Source organism: Ambystoma mexicanum, chromosome 9 (assembly GCF_040938575.1).
Source record: "Ambystoma mexicanum isolate Mex_15411 chromosome 9, UKY_AmexF1_1, whole genome shotgun sequence".
NCBI classification, from domain to species: domain Eukaryota; kingdom Metazoa; phylum Chordata; class Amphibia; order Caudata; family Ambystomatidae; genus Ambystoma; species Ambystoma mexicanum.
Genome location: NC_090931.1, coordinates 1,498,845,700 through 1,498,864,996, shown reverse-complemented (window position 1 = coordinate 1,498,864,996; position 19,297 = coordinate 1,498,845,700). Strand labels below are relative to the sequence as shown.

The 19,297-nt window shown below is 46.6% G+C and overlaps 1 protein-coding gene across 3 annotated transcripts in view; it reads left to right on the top strand.

The window, feature by feature from the left end:
* Positions 1-14: 14 nt before the first annotated feature.
* Positions 15-19,297, top strand: part of LOC138489310 (zinc finger protein 354C-like) — a 96,035-nt gene continuing 76,752 nt past the window's right edge. For all 3 annotated transcript variants that reach the window (XR_011274776.1, XR_011274777.1, XM_069617010.1), the window contains exons 1-4: positions 15-165; positions 10,648-10,768; positions 14,319-14,414; positions 17,272-17,358. Coding sequence is in view for 1 of the 3 variants with exons in the window: in XM_069617010.1 (XP_069473111.1) it covers positions 142-165; positions 10,648-10,768; positions 14,319-14,414; positions 17,272-17,358 (328 nt within the window). In the remaining 2 variants the exon portion in view is untranslated. The remainder of the gene's footprint in view (positions 166-10,647; positions 10,769-14,318; positions 14,415-17,271; positions 17,359-19,297) is intronic.

Sequence of the window (19,297 nt, the reverse complement as noted above, 5' to 3'; positions counted from 1 at the left end):
GGGTTCTGCGCATGTGCAGTAGAGCGGAAAGCCAGCCCGTGACATTGTTCTTTGAAGAGTCTCTTGTTTGGCGTCTTATTAGCGTTTGCTCTTGGAGCAGTTTTTCATCATTGATTCACCTGAAAAGATCAACAAATAGAAATGTCACGCCAGGGTTCTCCTAATGTAAGTGTTGCCAGGTAGAGGGAGTTTTACTTCTGTACAAATATGGGCACTTTATCTCCTGTGGTCAAGTGGTACCTTGCAGTATTCATTATTCCATCCCCTAAATCCATTTACGTGACTACTGCTAAACATGCACATGCCACATCTTTGCAAGATTCTTTCTTTCTTTTGAAACGTTTCTTTCTGGAGATAGTCATACTTCATTTAATTGACAATTCTAAAAAAATCACACTTGAAGGACTACAAGTACCATAATGCAATACCTAGTGAGCCTGAAAGCCAGGACTGGCTCATTGTCTTATAACTCACACAACACAATCGCTCATCTCTGTATAATGGCCTATAGTTTTTTCGGTATTAAGCGAAAAAGTGGTTTTAATATGATCGGAAAAAAGGGATAGATTTAGGAAGACCGTCTTTAATCAAGCTGTCATGCCTCTGCCGCACGCAAGTATATGCAGGGGCCGATATTTCCGCATTTTGTGGGCCGCCGAAAATCGGCCGAAAAAATCAGTCTTTTTGGTAGGTGACCAACAAAAAGCTAAAATATCACAGAACCGTTTTTTCACCTCAAAAGTCATGCATCTTGTAAAATAGCCCACGAATAACGTGTGCAAGCACGCATACATATTTAACACATCATTTTCACGTACTTTAATGTCAATACGTTTAACAGTTCAGACTTGTCAGTGTTTTTCTTTTCAAGCGTGGTTTATGTCGCAAAGAAACCGAGCTTGAGGGAAAATGACCTGGGCTGGTCCATGGAGCCCGGCTGGGACATGACCTTCTCATTCAGGGCTGGCCTGGAGCAAGCCTTAATTGGGACCATTGTGATTTGCTCTTTACATCAACACCCTTTTCTGTGTTTTCAAGGGACGTGCATGCAAACCCCACAATATAGTTACATGCCACCATCGCCCAGGTAGCTAGCTTACCATGGATAATAGTCGGGGCTGGCTGGAGATGTTCGGGGTTCCTATTTCAGCATGATGGTGAGTACCCAATGGACCCAAGGTTAATGGCCACCAAATAGCCAACATGTAACTCCAGTGGTGTGGCCAAGTGGTTTTCCTGTGGTTCCGGTGATCAGTCTGTTTCCTTGGCAATTACTGGAGGAGGAGCCTTCACGAGTCGGCTACAAGAACTAAGCTGCAGTGCGGTAGTGCTGCGTGGTATGCTCAAGTGGTGTGGCGAAAATGGTTTCCTTTGGTTCTCCTGGGGGTCATCAGGGGAGTGAAGATCCTTCGGCATAGCGTCCTGATATTTTGAGTCTCCCGTGAACTTTATAAATCAGACATTTATCCTCCCAAGGGGGCATGACGGTGCCTGTGGTAAGTACAAATGTTTTACTATAACTGTTTAAACCATTGACAGTATGCAGGGAGAGGTCTTTAATCCCCTCTCTCCCTAAACGATGACAGTGAAGGTCACAAGAAAAAACAAAGTTTATGATTTGAGAAAAGGAAAACCATATTGGAGCCCCCAAAAATAAAAATAACGAGGGGGTATGTGAAGTCTTCCCTCCCAGTAACACGGAATTGGTAGTTGAAAAGCAAGTACAGGCGCAGTTGGGGAAATGAGGCTCTCAAGGCAAAATCACCATCTTCTTCCATCGGGAAGGTGAGTTAGATTCAACCGCCTGGGCAAGTGTTGCATCAGTGATGGTGGTGGATCGCCCCCCTAATCAGGCTCCCGGCAGTGAAGGAGTGGGGATCTCACAGGAAGAGAGTTACAATATTGATAATAACTCTCTTCTTGAATCGTGTTATGCCCTGCTTAGCCAAACTCGACCGCCAGCACCCGGAGTGCAGACAGGGGCTTGTAAGGCAGCTGAACCTCCAGCTCGCAGTACCTCAAATCCTCACCTGATTATGAAGGCCCACTCTCAAAGGTTGTCGGCGAGCCCTAATTTAATTTTTGAATCCGATTGTGATAATGCCCCAGCTGTAGCAGTACCCACCCCACGACCATTCATTGAGTAATTATTGCAACTCTTCGAAAGCCTGATCTTGCACTTTGCCCTGAAGACGTTATTTAGGCTGTGTGGATGTATACATGAGGACCTAAAAAAACCGAGTAGTTTACTATTAAAGGAGCCGGGGCAATCGGAACCCGAGTTAATGGGCCTGCCTCGAAGGAGGAGTGCCCAGTGTGCCTCTGCAGATCCAGTTGTCTTTGCTTTGGAGAAGGAGCAAGGACACCATGTCCCAGTACAAACTGTCGAGGTGCTGTCCCCATCGAAAGCGCTTACAGGTTAAGCTAGTAAGAAAAAAGGGGACAATGCAAACAGAGGGGTGAGAGTCGGATCATCGACTTCATTCTACGACCAAATCTACTATAGGTAATAAATAAATGAATAAAAACGAAGGAAAGGGGAGGCGAAGAGGTGGAAAAGAATGGCTAATTCCGTGGGCATGCTTACTAGTTGGCTGGTAAAGGGAAAAGAGAGCAACGTCAGTAACCAGAAGCATGAACCCTCAGTAGTAAAGAACTACGGTGCAGACAGTTAGAGCGAATTGTTGCTGGTCCTCAGTGTGCAGACATCAGAAAAACTTGGATGAGCACGTTGCTATGAGGGCTGTGCAATGGCAGACCGTTATGGAGTGCCCACCTAACACATCTATTCTAGAGCACATAACAGTTGTGATTGGGGTTGGCTCTACTAAGGATCTGAGAAAATACTTCTATTTTTGCCAGGGTTCCTTCACCCCGCCTGTTGCAGTCAAGTGATTTTGAGTTTATTGAGCTGCTAAGAGCTGAGGGTTGTATTGCCACTAGAATCCATTGTTGTTTACGCTCAAGTAAAGTTTCTTTGGTTTACCTAGGGTTTAGACTGTATAAGGCATTGTTAGTGTCCCAGACCCCTCTGGAATGCACCCAGTGTAAATGTAAGTGTAAGCAGCTGATTACCCAAGTTGTTACGACTACACCTCCCATTCAGGGTCCATCTAAATTTATTTGATAATGTGCAAGGGTGGGAGTGGCTTAAAAGTGTTCCTCTGAGTATGGGTGATCGAAACAAGTGAAATTCTAAGTTTATTAGTTGGAACTCGACAGGCTACTCCCACCTGTTTTCCGCTGTGGCTTGTTTGGTTTACTCCTTCATTCAGACATGTTTTCTCTCCAGGAAACTATGTTGATGGTTTTGCTTAACATGGATATTATTGTATACATCACCTGCCTGCTAAGAAAGGTGTGTTGGGTCGCCAAAGTGGCGGTCTAATTATAGATGTGAAAAATGTATGGAGCTCTACAAAGATGATGCCGATGGATTCTGGGGGCAATGTTTTGGCGGTGGAGGGTTTGATTCCTAATACGGGAGGGAGTATCACCTATTGATCTTCAATATTTATGACCGCCCTGGTAATGCTGCAGATGCTGACATTTTGGTCTACATCAAAGTCACTTGATCATTGTGGCTGAACCACAGGGCTACTGAGATAGTAATACTGTGTGGGAATTGGAATGCCAGATGTTTAGACAATGTGAAGCTTCTACAGTATAAAAATGTGGCAGGGAAGTGTATCATGAGTAGTAAGCAATCTAACCTTTGTGGAAATCAATAGTTGGTATTTCTAAAGGATTGGGATTTGGCAATCTTAATAGACGAACGAAGGGTAATATCCCGGGTGGGCCCACTTGGGTAAGTGGGCGTGAAAGGGCCACTCTTGACTATGTTGCTGGTAATAATATGTTGTTTGAATGTGTGAACGATTTGGCGATCAGGCCCACAGGGTTCAGTGACCACGCAATGCTCATTCGTGACTTATCTTGGAGCGTGGGGAGGTAAATAGTCCTAAATGTGGTCATGTTTCCATAAACCGGGGAACTGGCTAAACTAGTCCAGTTGGAATGTTGACAAGATTTGTTCAAGCCTGTTTGAGGGAGGTGGCATGGATCGGATCCTATCCCCTTTATGCTCAGCTAGTGAGATGAGGATTGGCTCCGCCATTGCGCTTTTAAGGTAGGGTGCGTACCAGCTTCAGTGAGCTGGATGTTGGACGGCCAGCATGGTAAGCCTTTTGAAATTAAATGCCAAACGCAAGCTGCATAGAGAGGTGTGCAGGACTGTGACTATGTTTGAATCTGCTGGGTTTGCAGTTGAGGTAACACATGGGATTACCATAAATGGTAACTGCACTATAAGGGATCTATTAGGAAGGGTAAATGGCAGCGATTTGTGATGATAATGTGCAGCCGTAACAGGCGTGTGTTTTTTTTTTTTTTTTTTTTTTTTTTTAGTGCAAATCTTGTCATCCGCTAGAGAGGGCAAGGTGAGTTTGCTCAATCCTATTCTCTCTGAGACCTGGCTACGTTTTATAACTTTGACTAAGTTTTCTGCTCAAATTGAGCCTTATTGTGGGATGGACGCAAGGGCTTGGGAATTGAAGATGGAATCTGAGGAGATACTGGGTGCAATAAACAAATTGAAAAGCTCAAGGGCCCTTGGGCTCAATGGCCTTGCCAACCTGATCCTTAAAAGAGATCCTGCAAACTGGGCCTGCCTTTGCGTCATCTGTTTAAGAATTTTTGTGAGGATCGCAAAATTCCTCCCTCATGGTAGTAGATGGTTCTGATTCCGGTTCACAAGAAAAGCAGTCGCTTGTGTACTGATAACTACAGAGTGCTGTCGATGATAGACGTGACGGGAAAATCTTTGAATCCCTCTTATTGGAAGAACTTAATAAATGGGTGAAACTACATGATGTTTGATTATTTATTATGTGTTTCAAAGGGCAACCATGCATGGGAGGGAAAGACAAGACAAACGATCTTACTAGGTGTACATTCAGATCAAGGTGCACAGAACAGGAAGTGCATTGGGGTGGGGGTTTAAGTAGGGACCAAGTGTGCCCAGTCCCGTCAGAACATGGGTTAAGCGTAGAGAGATGCCACTCTCATGGGTCGAAACTAAAGTGCAGTTGTGCTGCGTGCAAAGCTGGGAGGCAAGTGCAGGAGACTTCTGACAGAGGTTTGGGACCTGTGAGGCTCTGAACGTACACCAGTAACCAGTAAGCAAAACTGAGCAGCAGTAGAGGTGGAGGAAGACGAGCAGAGGGCTCGGGAAGGAGAGTATTTAGGAAGAGAGTATTGCAGATAGAGTGGCGCGGGCCCCAGAAAGCCTTGTGTACAATACAAAGGGCTTTGAACTTAATCCTTGCAGTCACGGGGAGCCAGTGAAGGGATTTCAGTGCCAGAGAAATGCAGTGCCTGGGCTTGAGGCCAAGGATAAGTCTTGCGGTTCTCATCTGGATGAGTTGTAGAGGAAGGAAGGTTGAGAAAGATGCTGTTGCAGTAGTCCAGCCTAGAGAGGACCAGGGCTCTGAAGACAGCAAACCTCTGTGGGGAAAGTGAGAAAAGGTGGAATACCTCTGAGAAGGTGAAGTTGGTAGTGGGACTTTTTAGAGATGTCCGTGATGTGAGACGAGAAGGAGAGAGTGGAGTCGAAGATGACCCCTAGATATTTTGCCTCGTTGATAGGTGGAGGCGCAGAGCCAAGGGAGGTTTGCCAGAGGGAAGGCAGGAGCAGGGGTCCCGATGAGGGCAATCTCTGTCTTACTGACATTGAGGGAGAGGTTGTTTGCAGCACACCACGACTGAATTGCAGACAGAAAGTCGGGTATGAGTGATGAAGAGACAGAGGGTAGCCTGAAGGAGAGCTGCTTGTCATCCCCTTAACACTGAAAGTTGGATGTGAAAGTGGCTATCCTATGGGCCGTGTAGCAGTTGAAAAACCAGGGGGATAGGTTATATCCCTAGGGGAGAGCACACGTAGAGAGATTGATAGGGGAGAGAAAGGTCCACAGGGATGGGCGGTCAGAGAGAAAGGAGGTTAGCCACGTCAGGCCCTGATCAGTGATGGTCAGTGTATCACAGAGATGTGCAATTAGTGTGTTGTGATTTACCGTATCGAAGGCAGAAGACGGGTCGAGTAGAATGAGGACAAAGATCTGAGAGCAGATCTTCACGGGTGTTCATAAGAGCAGTTTCTGTGCCTCTGGATGCTCTAAATCCAGACTGGTGGTCATGGAAGCAAACAACAGATTTAGTGTGGAGGCTAAGCTGGGAAATAGCCAACTTCTCCAGGTGTTTGCCCAGGAAAGGAGTGAAAGAGATCTGTCAATAGTTTGAAGGAATGGATGGGTCAGCACAAGGTTCTTTGAGGAGAGGGTGCACAAGGGAGTGCTTAAGAGCATTGGGGAAAACTCCAGTGGCAAATAAGAGGCTGCAGAGGTCGGCCAAGGCTGGGGCGAGAGAGTCCATGTTGTCATTGATGGTTTTGGAGGGACAGGGATCCACCTGTTTGGAGGAAGAGGCTTTCATAGACCGGACTTGTCTAGTGACCTCCTCAGGTGTGGCAGGGAAGAGAGAAGAAGGGGAGTGATGGGGTTGGCCAAGGGAGCTATAAGAGATGTTGGTGCATAAGGTGGGGAGGGAGGGAGAGAGAGACGATAGGATATCTTGTGTTTTGAGGTGAAGTGTGCAGCCAGGGCTGAGCAACGGGCCTGGGTGGGTGCAATGGTAGAGGAGGCCTCAGCAGGATTGGCTAGTTCCTTGCAGACTTTGTTTTGTACCCCTTTCAGACCAGTCTTCGGGCCGGATCTTCCATAGGGCATAACATCAGGGCACTTGACCCTTTGATATATAGGGCTCTGGGGAAAGGCAATGGTGCGAATAGCCTATGCTTGTATGTTACTCTTGTTGTGAATTTTAAATCCGCTTCTGGTCTTGTAAATAGGAATATTTTATGGAGAAAACATACAAGGCTGGGATTTCCTCCGTGGTTGTTGCAGATAATCTTTGAGTTACACTGCAATAACAAAACCTGCATACGTTTGAATCCCTCAGGCATCATTTCAGAACCTGTGCTGGTGAATAGGGGAGTCAAGCAAGGTTGTGTTTTGGCTCCCCTATTGTTTAATTTATACACAGTGGATTTACCCAAGTTTAGGAGAGATAAGGCCAGTTGCCCTCCAAGATTAGGAGACTCATTGCTAACGGCGATGTTATACGCAGACGACTTGCTGTTATTTGACCAACCTTCTTCTGGTATGTCGAATATAGTGAATGAATTGGCCACCTATGCAGTAGATGATGAACTGTTAATAAACGTGGAGAAAACTAAAGTTGGGGTGGTGGTCTGTGGCAAGAAAATGAATAGGCCTTTATTGAAGACTGTATTGGGTAAACTGGAATACGTCGACCGCTATCCTTATCTGGGTTTGGAGAGGGGGAGCGGTGGGTGCATAGACACATTATCCAGACGAAAACTAGGAAGGCCAAGGGTAATATTGGGAAGTACCCAAATTGATAGTTTTCCCTTTATGACCTACAAATGGAGTTCCTTTTTTATCTTCTTCACATTCGACCTACTTACCTGAGCATGAGGAGTGGGAGTTGCAGGGTTGTCCCCGCTCCTCATGTTCTGGTAAGGAGGTCAAAAGGGGGTTGCGGAGGTATCTCCCACATCCTTAACAATGGAGGTGGGGGACAAACGTTACACGGGCCCCCGTTTTCAATGAACGGTCAAAACGGGGGCCCAAGCATTACATTCAAGGCACATTCTCTGCACATGGCCCTATCCCGCTAATTGTGTATAATAGAGAAGAGGTTAACATTAGGTTTAGTGTTTGATGGCCTGATATGCTGTGAATAGTTGGTAAAGTAAATCTGGATTGGAAAGTGAAATTCTTATTCAGTGTATTTTTATAATATTTTGTAAACAATTGTAATATATTCCTGATATTGAAGTTTTTAGGTCTTTCAATCTTTGTAATGTATATGAATTGTCTGCAACGTTTGTGGAAAGTTCTGATAGAACCTGAAGTGCTCCAGAAAACGCAGCTGGTAATCGGCGCTGTAAAGCGTAGGTCTAAAGTCCAGTGTGAAAGGCAAATGAAAGGCCCATATTGCTGTATCATAGGGAAGCTGACTGCCAACATAGGGGCAGTTGTGGGCCCCCCTGAATCTCATGCCCCCTTTTTTTACTGAAAAAGTAGAAAGGTCCTGGCACAGCTCCTGGATAGTCCTAGCGTGTCAGAATCGATCAGAAGTGTTTGCAGTGGTGGGTGTCGGTACCCTCTGACTGTTTTGGTAATTTTGGGGGAAAATGCCTTTGTTTAACAGTTTTCAGGCTTCGCTCCTCCCTCTCTGGAAAGTATTGCTGGCAGAAGGGTATATAAGTCTGTGAGCCTCTCTCCCACCAAGACCAATGGGTTGCACAAGTCCCCCAGCTTCCTCTGTCCCAGGTTCTGCACCACCGGAGGATGCAGCAGGAATATACTGTAGCCTATTGCATGCTTCTTTTTCCAATGTGTATTTGAAACGTTTTCTAAAACGTGGTTATTACTGGCATTTTACATAAAGCAAAAGGCAAGTAGTTGTCATATTAGGAATGTTTTTTTTTTTAAATGAGTACCCGACGAGAGGTGTGTGGCAACCTCCAAGCATATCAGGAGGCTTGGAATGGAGTCCTTACCACACAGGGAAAGACCCTGCTCCAAGTCTCCTCGGAGCGGGAGGCCGCCATCTTCTCTCACAAGGAAATCTGGTATGTCCGCTCCCTGCATCCCTTCCCCCGCCCCACCTTTCCACATATTTAAGTCCCCCTTCCTCCTCCCACTTACCTGCTGCAGCAGTGTCCCACGCTGGCACTGGGAACAGGACTGTATCTCCAGCTTCGCTCAGGCTTGTAAATGACGCTGTGGGGCATTACTAGACTGGTAATGCCCCCTCCTTGGGTTCTATTGCTTAAGTGAAACATTGGAAGGAAAACTAGCAGATGGCATTGCCTTTCCTTACTGCCAGCTGCATAAGGTTAGTCGCGGCTATCTTTAATAATAGCGCACCTATTGAAGATATAAGTGAGTATGTGAGAGAGTGATGTTTTAACCTATCAAACCCTGGCTGCAGTGAAAGACCTAACTCAAAGAATACATCAGTCCTGCAGATCGAGTTTACAGCAAATTGGGTGACTTTCTTTACAGCGGGACAAGAAGCAGGCAAGTAGAATGCAGATGGTCACAGCTTCAAGCAGGCTGTCTAAAGAAGAGTGAGAATAGTTGGCGGTAGAAGAAGAGAGTGGATGGAGCAACACACTGGCAGGTCCTCTCAGACCAGGGCTGCTTTAAGATGGTCACGGACTCTACAGTTGCCCGTCGTCCACCAGTGCTTCGGGCCACTTTATGCAGGCAATGGAGAAAGCAAACAGGCAAAATTCTTCCTACCAAGTCCAAAGAATTGTGACTGTCCTGGAAAATACAAGACGTTGGTTACCCTACTAAGGTTGTAAAAGGCAAATGTAAGATGAGAATGGGTCACCTATCTAAGCAACGCACTCCCACGACCTGTTAAAATGCTTTCTGCCAAATTTGAAGTGGAATAAATCCCTTGTTGACATTTAGTACGGTCTATTGTGATGCTGTTGATTTAAAGTGTAAATAGTCTTTAAACATCCTTCATAAGTAGGTGAAACTCCACTACCTGTGCTCAGTGCGTTTCTTTGGGAGCAGCAATCCACGCATTCCAGTTGCCGCCAGAGGCCACGCCAGTTGGGGGTATTCTAGGACTGCTCATTTAATCTTCCAAGTGTCTACTGAGGATGTAACCCATACATGAAGTGCAGAGACACCTAATTATTAATCCTTCCTAACACCCAGGCCCACTCCCTTCCTAACTTGAGACTGATACATTATGAAGTTTAAGGCATGGCTTCTTCTCAACACATAGGTCCCCTCCTAACATGAGACTGGGTAATCTGCCTACACCCCCTGTTTTCTCCCCTGGTGACTTGTAGAGCTCTGGCTGCCTAATTCCCCCTCCTTTCCAACCCCATTTGGTAGCTCCTCGCTCCCTTGTATTGCTCTCTTATGATCTGATTTCCTAGGTGTCTACTTGCCCCTAGGCGTCCCATTGTTTCCTTAAACTAGGTCCACGCTCAATAAATAGCATAATAATATTAAAGATTACTATTATTGTCATTACCATAAGATAATATTACTATGAAAGCCATATTTGTGGTGGAATTTGAATGATCGGAAGAGAGTGTTGAATATCAGCCTTCGTTTAAACCTTCTCCTGTTGACAGGTTTGATGTAAACACAGAAATTTTATCTTCCAGTCATTGCCCCTGCCTGCTGTTCTGGAGGAATTGGTATTCAATTTATAGTATTCTGTCCCAGTACAAGGATCCAGATAAACTCATTTGATGTACTAGTACCCTTTAAAGCGACTACTGTACCTGAGGTTGTAAGAGCAGAAGCCAATTTTACCGACTTTAATTTTATTAGTTCAGACCTTTATCATATTTTATGATTTAAGCATTTTTATGACCTATTGTATTTATTGTTGCTGTTTTGTCCAAGTTATAATTTAATGGTGTACATTTCTTTTATGGATATGTATTCATGTCTGAATAAGGCTTTGTTTTATATTTGAATGAATTATGTGGCTAAGTGCAGTATGTTCTATTTCACTTCACAGGTTGCTTTCCGTGATGCCTCGGCCTGTTTCTCCGACGTGGAGTGGAAGCTTTTGCAAGAATGGCAGAGGGACCTGTACAGGAACGTGATGAAGGAAATTCACCAGGCCTTGATCTCACTGGGTACGTTTGATCAGGAATCTATGGACTGTCATATTGGATATTTTAAGATTGCCTCAATGTTGTTTGATATTCCATCACAGATCTAGCTTAAATAATAGGATCTTCTTATTGGAACAAATTCTTTTCAAACTGGTGATCTTGTTCGGTGCTGGACAAATGGGCAGAAGGCCAGGTTGAAATATAGATCTGGAATAGGGCAATACTTTGATGGGGCTTGCAAGCATTTAATTTCTTAGTAAGTGGGGAACAAAGTATTAAAGGCTTGACTCTGGTGTAAGGGGGGTTTCAGTGAAGCATACTAGTGATTGTTCCCAGTGGCAGATGAGCATAAACAAATTCTAAAGTGTACAAGCTTTGGCAAAGGGAACATGTTTGCCTCTGTTAGAGGCATTTGGCGGGGACTGCCATCGTATACCCTGGAATCTAATTGATTACAGCCAGTTGTTTCCACAGTAGGTCTGGGCAGTACCATCATTGTACATGTCTTGCCGTGGGAGGACCCTGAGCCCGTGGGCAAGAGGAAGCATATCCACTACTTGTCCACCACAAGCTCTCACCACTGAATGACTCCACTACAACACACAAGACCCTTTTTAAGGCTAACTTGTACCCCAATGACCGCACTATACAATCAACTATATTATGCCCCACTCCTCTCGAACGGAGTTCACCACACACTACACACCTCTTGCTCTACCGCAGGTCTGCCCACGCCAGCACCCACACCCTATCGAGTGGTATGCTACACTACAACAGCCGATCGTCCTCCCCTCTCTGAGAACGCCTCCTATACACAATAAAAAGAACATATCCCTCCCCCTCCATAGGCATGTACTATTGTGCACCGTCTTCTTGCAGAGTTATACTCCCGTCCTGGATACTCTCGAGCCCCCTCGGTATTGAGCCTCCACCGCAGGCTCACCCTTCCACTGAGTGCGGGACGGTGCTCGGGACCTGGCAGGCATTTGCGAACTCGGTATCTGCAGAGCCTCCTCTGTGATACGCAGTGAACAGGTCTGCGGTCGCAAGCCCTGCGCCCCCAGGGAGTGCAGCCTTGATACCCCGAGACATCTCGCTGGAGCCTCCAAAAATGTAATTAGGGGTCCACCAATTGGAGCATAATGAAAAACGCATACTCAAAAAGTAGAGCAAACACTGGGCAAGAATCAACACTGTTTATTACAGATGGGTGAGCACAAATCAAACAGAACAGTGGATAGGCTCTGATCGAAAGGCTGAGATCTGAATGGAATATGAACAGTGGTTTTATACCAAGAAACCCAATGGTCGGAAAGCCATTGAAACACTTGCAAGTTGGAGAATTCACTTTTTCTATGTTTCCCAGGGATTTCATTGGTTCGTAGACATCACCTCCTCAAAGTTTACATTGATAAGTGAAGCGTAATTGAAGCAAACAGATTAACAGTTTCCCATTACAATGCCCCCCCAGTGGTACCACATGTATTCACACCCCACCCGGAACCACTTGCTATTACTGAAGTAACATTTGTGCTGACTGCCGGAACTTTAATACACTGCCGTTGGTCAGCACCATTGAGAACAGAACACAAGACACCCTGCAGCTGGTGGGAAAGGGGTCATTCACATGATACCTGTTAGATGATGACCTTTGCAAACTCTGTGGTAGATACTTTGGAGGCTGTCCACCTCCCCAGTGCTCAAGAACGTACTGTCTGATTGTTCTCCCAGGAACACCACCCCATCCAGTGTTCCTCTCCCACAGTTGCCTGCCGATGGGCATCAGCGGTCATGTGATTGGCACACTGGTACAGCGCTGCCGTCCAGGGCGGCTTGTTTGGCTGACTACCCTGTAATTAAATCACCCTGTTCTAGTTATGTTTTTTCTCGCATTGAGTAGCTTAAGCCCCACCCTCCTTTGCAGATCCCTGTCATATTGGTCATGGGTTTCAGATCAAGGTTCGCCCGAGGAATTTCCCACTTTGTGTGTTTATGATGGCGCTCATTTTACCCTTCACCTTATTTAGCTAATCATAGGACAGTATATGCACCCAATGGATCATTACCCCCTACAGTTCCCGGTGAAGCCCTTTGTATGGGGTGTCTGTGGCTTAGAATACCTGTGTCATTTCCCATGTAGCTGCCCCCACTGCCCCCCCTTCTTTACTCTTGTAGTTGGTAGGTGTGTCCCCCTGTCTGATGCTGAATTAGCCTGCAATCAATATATTGGGGGCAATATAAGGGACGCAACAATCCATATATGGGGAGCAGCATAAAGAGACTCAGTCTTATGGGGAGCAGTATAAGGGACGCAACAATCAATATATTGGAACAGGTGTCCAGTCATTTGATCGACTGAAAACTGGTCGAATGACATTTGGTCGACGCAATTTGGTCGAAAACCAAATGGTCGAATTTTTTATTTTATTTATATATTTATTTTTCGGGTTTTCGTTTTTTAAAAAAAGGGGGTTTTAGAGAAAAAAAGGGGTTGGGGGGGGACCCCCAAAAAAAAGGGGTGAAAAAAAAAATCGACCATTTGGTTTTCGACCAAATTGGTTCGACCATTTGTCTGGTCGACCAATTTTTTTCGACAAAATGTCTGGTAACCATTGGAACAGTATAAGAAACTGAACAATCAACATATGGGGAGCAGTATAACGGATGCAAAAATCAATATATAGAGTAGCATAAGGAACTGAACAATTGGCATATAGGAAGCCTTATAAGAAAAGCACCAATCCCCATATGGGAGCAGTATAAGGGTTGCAACAATCCACATATGGGAGCAGTGTAAGGGCTGCAACAATCCACATATGGGAGCAGTGTAAGGGCTGCAACACTCCACATATGGGAGCAGTGTAAGGGCTGCAACAATCCACATATGGGAGCAGTGTAAGGGCTGCAACAATCCACATATGGGAGCAGTGTAAGGGCTGCAACAATCCACATATGGGAGCAGTGTAAGGGCTGCAACAATCCACATATGGGAGCAGTGTAAGGGCTGCAACAATACATTTATGGAAAGTAGCAGTACCCAGGGGAAAAGCAACAATCGGTAAATGGGGAGCAACACCCAATATCTGGGATGTAGCACACACTAAATTCAACAATCTATTTGTCTTGACACCATGAGGGGTAAGAGTAGTTCAGCAATCAGTCTGCGGGTGCCATAATCTGGGGGAGCAGGCCATTACCTGTGGCAGGGTGCCTTCTCTGGTCAATGTGGGGTGAGTTCTAAGGCTTGTAGAATGTCAGTGCAGGGTAGCGTTGCCCTGAGAGGACCTGGGATATGCACAATGGGGGCATCTCGAGCCACGTGCCCTTTATGGGGTGCCAGGTGTTCTTGGAGTTTGTTAAGATGGTGTGTTTCATCGTTAATTATTTGACAGAAAGGAGAATGTAAACCACTGCAGGTTAGTAAATGAATAAACGTCCCTCAAAAGGAGAAAATGCTCTGAGAGTCTGTTGCCTGCAGATACCCAGACACAGCACTAAACAAATGCCACATTGTGTTACTCCAAATGTTCCATGTCATTGAGTTTTCAAGATCTGGTCTTTTCATTTTCAGGTCCACTTATTGTCAATACAGTCTCTTTTTTAAGAGCCAGTGAAAAACAGGCGCCTCTAGAACCTGAGAGAAAACCTTTTATAAACCTGTCTTCAGGTAAGTGAACAGAATATTACTGCTGGCTTGGCAGACATTGTTGGCCTCCTTACTAACACTGCACAGGAATATTTATGAAATGTGGATCTTGTATGTTGAAAGGTATCTGTTTTAAAATGTTATGTAATTATATGTTATGCTGTGAACTTTGGGCAGTAGGTTCTGTATTTGCAGTACATCAGGCATGGGAACAGAGACATGTGTGACTCAGCTTGCACGTTCCGTTATCCATCTGACAATCCTACAGACTGTGCTCTCCAGCCTTCACTGTCCCTTCTCCTACCTTGCAGTCCTATAGCCAGAGCATTCCAGCCATCACTGCCCACTATACCACCATCCAATCCTACAGCCAGTGCCCTCCAGCCTTCACTGTCCCTTCTCCTACCTTGCAGTCCTATTGCCAGAGCATTCCAGCCATCACTGCCCACTATACCGCCATCCAATCCTATAGCCAGAGCATTCCAGCCATCACTGCCCACTATACCACCATCCAATCCTACAGCCAATGCCCTCCAGCCATCACTTCCCACTCTACCACCACCCAATCCTACAGCCAGTGCCCTCCAGCCATCACTGCCCACTATACCACCACCCAATCCTACAGCCAGTGCCCTCCAGCCATCACTGCCCACTATACCACCACCCAATAAAAGACTGTGCTCTCCAGCCTTCACTGCCCACTATACCACCACCCAATCCTACAGCCAGTGCCCTCCAGCCATCACTGCCCACTATACCACCACCCGATCCTACAGACTGTGCTCTCCAGCCTTCACTGCCCACTATACCACCATCCAATCATACAGACTGTGCCCTTCAGCCTTCACTGTCCCTTATCCTACCATGCAATACTATAGCCACAGCAACCCAGCCACCTGAAGCCTTTAAAGAGGGCATTCCTTTTTCCTATGCTTCCTGCTGCTGCTTCCTGCTGCACAACCTCTGCACCAGGGATCACTTGAGGCAAAGACTCTCTCAGGCCCCCCCCCCTGCGTTAGGTTTTACAGTGGTCCCGGCGTCTTCTTTCACCTCCAGCTCTACTTTCCTCTGCATACATGGTCCGCACTGCTTCCTCCTTTCCTGCTGCTCCAACTGCTTCTGCAGTTTTTGCTTTTCTAGTGCCTGCACCTGAGGTGGCTTTTTTAAGCCTCTCAGTCTCCCTAAGACGGTTACCCTAATTAGCGGACTGCTCCTACGGCAGTATTCCTCTGCATCCCTCTTCCTCGTCCCAGTGCTGAGGGAATTATGGGACTTTAAGTCCATGCCAACAAAGTTAGTTTGCCTCCTCTTTTCTACTTTGATGATTTGATCTTCACTCTCTACAGTATTAAATAAAGGAGTATTGCACACAATATTTATCAGTCTTGTTTGGAAAGAGGAATAAGACTTTCTAGACTTTTGGCTGTTATTATTCACACACTTCCTTCCATTACCTCCTTTTTGAGTTGGGGAAGTTTCTAGCTCTATGGGTCCGCAAAGTGTTATTCCTTTTTGTATCACAGGAGCTCTAGCTGCTTTCTCCCACATTCAGATGTTCAACATGTAGAACAGTTGGGTTACTGTGGCAACAAGCGATTGTATACCGTGGCGTTTGTGATAGGTCTTCCTTAGTAGAAGGTAAATCCTGTGTCTCATCCCACGAATTCCTCTAACTTCCCTGGGCCTTTTCTCCTCACAGGTGATCCTCCTGCAGAACACCACCCCAAGGGTCAGGATCAGGAAGTGCCTGCCTTTCCCTGGCCACCCGGGAGGAGGCAGGGGTTCAGTGAGGGATCCGTAGGATTCATCACAGTGTGGGAGTGAAACTCATGTTCTTGGGCATGTCTGTGCTTCTGGTTTCCGTAGCCTTCATTTTCATGTTCACGTCTAATTGCAGCAGTGCCTGCACCACTTTCCTTCTGCTTTACTCTCGTTTTGGCGTGCATACCAATTCTACTTTACATGCATTGTGCTTGTTTTTCTTGGAATCTCCTTTGGAGTTTCATTGTCTTGTGCGTGTTTATTTCCCTCCATGTGGCCATGGGTGCACTTTGCCCTATGTCCATACACCTTCCGATAATACTGCTCCCTTGAAGTGCAGATTTGTGTGGATTGTGATGCACTGTCCTGTCGTTTCCTTCTTTTAAATGTTTGTGTGTTGGGGGTGAGATTGTCATGGCTTTTATGGCAGTCTGTTGCTGATTGGTGGTTGGAGTAACACAAGTGACTGCTTGCTTACTTGGTTGTGTGTGGGTGTTGTTCCTTGTGTGAGTGCTCCACTGAGTGCGGGAGGGTTTGTGAGCGGTTTAAACGGCGAGGAGGCTGCTTGGATGTGTGTGCATTGCTGTTGGTTACTCGGGTTGTGAGGTGCCACATCCCACCTGTGTACAATATTAAAAGAAGAGAGGTGTGTAGTATCCCTGCTTTTCTGCATGTGGAGGGAGCCTGGAATATTTGTGGGTGTAGTGTCAGTGGTCTGTGGTGAGTGTTTCAAGAGTGTCAGTTGGTGCAGATTGGAGGGCTGGTCGATGTAGTGGTTTGCCTATGATGGAGTCTTACCTATGCGCTTCTACTCATAACAACTTCTTCTAGTCAAGCCTCCTATTCAGCTACCACAGAGTACTGCCCGGTCTTCAAGCTGCCTCACAATCCTCCAGACAGGATACTTCATTAACCATTTCTTCTGTACAGAAGGGAGCATTTTAATGGTACTTAAATGTGCTGGACAATGTTAACAAAACTGAGTTTTCAAAGGTTGAACTGTAACGTTTGAAGAATGTTTTAGTTTTTTTATGCCCCTCTTTCTGCACCCCAGTACAGTCAGTAACTTGTTGTTCTTGCTTTCCATTCTCAAAACTGACCTTTGTTTGGATGGAAGATGAGGATTCAGATTCGTATTGTGTTGGTCATCTTGGTGGAGGAGTCAAGAAAAGCGGCACAAGCATTGGAACAGACCCCATCACAGGTGCGTTAACAATTCAGTTATCTCTTACACGACTGGGAGTGGGCAGTGAAAGAACCTGACTGATTTCTGCTGTTGATTTGGCACTTTGCAGGCAATATTCATGGCATGAACTCAGCATGTTACAATCTGGGGCTGCTGTATGTCATGTTTGCAGCGAGGCATGCTCTTCTAGCCGGGCCGGATATACCTGCATTTCCTGAATGTGGATAGTCCCGGCTCTCTGTCCTCAGCAAGAGGCGAGCTCACATCCAAGCCCGGGTCTCTGATGCATCTAACAACTTGGCTGAACTCTTTAAAATGTGCAAGGAACTGGTCAATCCTCCGGCAGTCTCTACCTCTCCTGTCCCTTCCCAGGCCCTCTGCACGGCACTGGCTTCTCATTTCATCTCTAAAACTCAGGACTCTCTCTCCTCCTTTACCCTTCTCCCGGCTCCTCCTCTGGCCCTTCTTTGGCTACCTCTCCTCCCTCCTTCTCTACCTTTCCCCTGTTCTCCCCAGATGAGGTTTCTAGACATGTCTGATCTATGAAAGTCTCGTCAAAACAGGTTCATCCCTGTTCCTCCAAAACCATCAAGGACCACATTGACTCCCTGGCCCCTGCTCTGGCCGACTTCTGCAACCACGTCTTCGCCACTGGAGTCTTCCCTTCCCCCCCTGAAGCACTCCCTTGTGCACCCTCTTCTTAAGAAACCTTCTGCCGACCCACCCTGCCTGGCTAACTATCGCCCAATCTCCATCACTCCCTTCCTGGGCAAACTCCTGGAAAGCTAGCCATCTCCCAGCTCAATCTTCACACTGAATCTGTTGGTTGTCTCAATGATCATCAGTCTGGCTTCAGAGCTGCCAGAAGCACGGAAACTGCTGTCTTGAACATCCGTGAAGACCCGCTCTCCAACCTTCATTCCAACACCCCGTGTCCTCATCTTACTCTATTTCTCGTCTGGCTTTGACACGGTCAATCATGCCATCCTGCTCCACCATCTCTGTAACAACCTCGGTATCACCGGCCTGGCCCTGGCGTGGCTGACTTCTTTCTTCTCTGATCGACCCTCGCAGGTTCAACTTGGGTCCTCCTTCTCCTCTATCTCTATCTCTACATGTGGTGTTCCTCAGGGGTCTAACCTCTCTCCCTGGCTGTTCAACCAATAACTGGCAGTTGACCATTGCATTGCCGCGCTGCTGCCCCAACATCCAGTGCTACGCGGATGACACTCTGCTCATTTTCAGGCTATCTACAGCCACCTCTTCTCCCTCTCTCATCCCTGACTGTATGTCCGCCATCCAGGAGTGGTGTGCCGTCAATGATCTCTGCCTTAATGCCAGTAAGACTAAGATTCTCCTCATCGGCACACCGCTCCCTCCTTTCCTGTCGCTCTCTGGCCGGCCTCTCTTGGCCCTCTTCCTGCTACCACCTGTGAGGCTAAAAACCTCTGGGTCATCTTCAACTCCACACTCTCCTTCTCTCCTCAGATCTCCGATGTCTCTAAGAAGTCACACTGCCAGCTGCACCTCCTCAGAGGTATTCTTCCTTTCCCCTCCTTCCCCCAGAAGCTCACTGTCTCTAGAGCTCTGGTTCTCTCTAGGCTGGACTATTGCAACAGCCTCTTTCTACATCTGCCTGCTTCTACTCTCCACCCTCTGCAACTCATCTGGAGCAGGACTGCAAGACTTGTCCTTGGCCTCAAGCCCAGGGATCATATCTCTCCAGGACTGAAATCTCTGCACTGGCTCCCAGTGGCTGCAAGGATTAAGTTCAAAACCCTCTGCATTGTCCACAAGTCCTTCTGGGGTTTGGGGCCTCAATACCTTCAACTCCCTCTTCCTAAATATCTTCCTTCTCCAGCTCTTCGCTCATCCGCCTCCAACTCCCCCAGGGTCAGTCGCTTCTACAAGCAACAAGTTGGTGGCAGATCTTTCTTCGGCTGGGGGCTCCCTCTGG